Source organism: Pistacia vera, unplaced genomic scaffold (genome assembly GCF_008641045.1).
Source record: "Pistacia vera cultivar Batoury unplaced genomic scaffold, PisVer_v2 Contig582, whole genome shotgun sequence".
NCBI classification, from domain to species: Eukaryota; Viridiplantae; Streptophyta; class Magnoliopsida; order Sapindales; family Anacardiaceae; genus Pistacia; species Pistacia vera.
Window position 1 is genome coordinate 149745 of NW_022196426.1, and position 2196 is coordinate 151940.

The following is a 2196-nucleotide window of genomic DNA, read 5'->3' on the forward strand; positions in this document are numbered from 1 at the left end:
TTTGGTAAAGCATAATTTTAATTCAAGTAAAAAAAAAAAAATTGAAAAAAAAAAAAGGGCCAAAGTGAAGTGTGACCGAATTGGGCCGAAAAAAGCAGCCCATAATTCATAATTGGGCTAAAAAATGCAATCCAATATTTAACCGGTTTAAAACCAGTTAACCGAACCGAATTTTTGGTTCGATTCATAACCGGTTTTTAATTGAAACAGAATTGGTTTCGGTTCAATCATTTTTTTGAACCGAAAACCAGTTCGGTTCAAATTTTCGGTTAACCGATTCGGTCAACCAGTTTTTTCCATCCCTAGACTAGGTTGAGACTAATCTTACGATAAACCTTCAAGGTGTATATGATACTCATCTTAATGGTAAATATTATTCTAATATTTGTATATACATAATGCAATGCATCTCCTAGATTTGAATTTGAAATATATAAAAAATTTAATATCATGCAGTTGATATTTCTATAAATTTGTGATTAAACCAAAATAAGCAAAGTCATAAACATTAAACATATTTATGAGGCTAGAAGAAGTTTAAACTACCCTCCTTTCAAGAGAATAATATAATCACAAATATCACAGAATTCCACAATTGGCTAACACCAAACACAAAACATTAATAGCTTAATTAGTCACTCTCAAATCCACCACCACACAAAGCATAAATTATACCACGAAACAACCAACAACCTAATGACTGGATGATTTCATGGCCTCCAAAATCAACTTAGTCTGTTCCTTAATCAAATCATTCCACTCCAGAAACAATTGCAACTGAGCAATCTGCAGCTTCTTCCACCTTTCCTCCACTTCCGCTTTTTTGGCTCCTCCAATCATATGTAAACCTTGGTTGATTACAAACTCCTCCAAACCAGCCATCCCAACACTCTTATCAAACAAAAGCATCTCTTTTTCACTGTTCAGGCTCCCTCTCTTATCATTATCAATATCCATCTTAGCTCCATCATTCAACTCAGCTTTGAAAAGAGCTAACGACTCACTACTCTCTTTCTGGTTTTGATTCTTTTTGGCTTATGCGTTATGTTTTCCGCCAATTCAAGGACAGCACTAGTACTTCCATTGCCCCATAGCTTTTTAGACAAATCATAAGCGTGTCGTTCATGGAGCTTCGAAACATTCCTATCTTCACCTTTATTCCCTCTGCCAAGATTGTTCTCATACTTCTTCTTCAATCTCCTAATCTTGTCCATCAATTGAGTTCTTGTAAGATCCACGTGAAGCGATTTCTTGATAAAATCATGAAAAGCATTCGTATCTTGATACGGGTCCATCCCTTTTTTCGTGGTGAAGGCAATCAACCCCTTCAATACAGCAATTTCATCCTCCTCGCTCCATACCCTTTGAAAAAATTGCTTCTTCTTATCCTCTCCCGACTTTTTCTTATCCTCATCATCCGGATCCGCACCCGTTTCCTTCTTCTTCGCCCGTTTCGAGTCTTTCAAAGACCCGCCCCGCATATTGTTCTTTTATTACGAATTTTTACGTTTTTTTATTTCCTTTACAAGATTGTATATAAATAAAGTTAGAGTTTAAATCATGGTTTTAATTAAGTAATATATTTATTTTTATAATATTTATATTAAATTTATAAAAAAAATAATTTAAATAAAGAAGTCTAATAATTAAATATATATATTTTTATTTTGTGAATTTCACAAAATAATAATACATGTCTCAAAAATAAATTTGATTAGATTATTACAATTTACATATAAGAATATACACAATTACTTACCGTTAACGACTTACGAATTACAGAAATACAGTTATCCTTTTAATTAATTAATTAATCAATCAATTATGATGTTAAATTTAATCAATGTCGGGAACTGGGGATAATAGGATTTGTCCCTTTCACAAACTAACTAATTTTATTAGTTGTAGTGGAGATAGTACTTTATAATTAATTAATCAATTTACCTAGTAAATTATGTTAAAATTGAATATAGTTATATTAATTCTATGAAAAATTAATTAATTAACTAAGCCTAAGGCCCTAAACACACATACAATTGAATAATTAATCAATTTACATTGTAAATTACGTTACGATTGAGTATAATTATATTAATTTTTTGAACAATTAATTAACTAATAGGGCTAACTAAGCCTAAGCCTCCATGCAATTGAATAATTAATCAATTTACCCAGTAAAGTATGTTAAAATTAGAT

The 2196-nt window shown here is 31.1% G+C and overlaps 1 protein-coding gene across 1 annotated transcript; it reads right to left on the minus strand.

The window, feature by feature from the left end:
- Positions 1-693: 693 nt before the first annotated feature.
- Positions 694-1481, minus strand: LOC116109557 (probable transcription factor At1g11510). The gene is made up of 2 exons (XM_031395786.1): positions 1079-1481; positions 694-1034 (listed from the first exon to the last, which is right to left on the minus strand). Exons 1-2 carry the CDS (start codon positions 1479-1481, stop codon positions 694-696), a joined length of 744 nt encoding a protein of 247 aa, XP_031251646.1.
- Between the last annotated feature and the right edge of the window lie 715 nt (positions 1482-2196).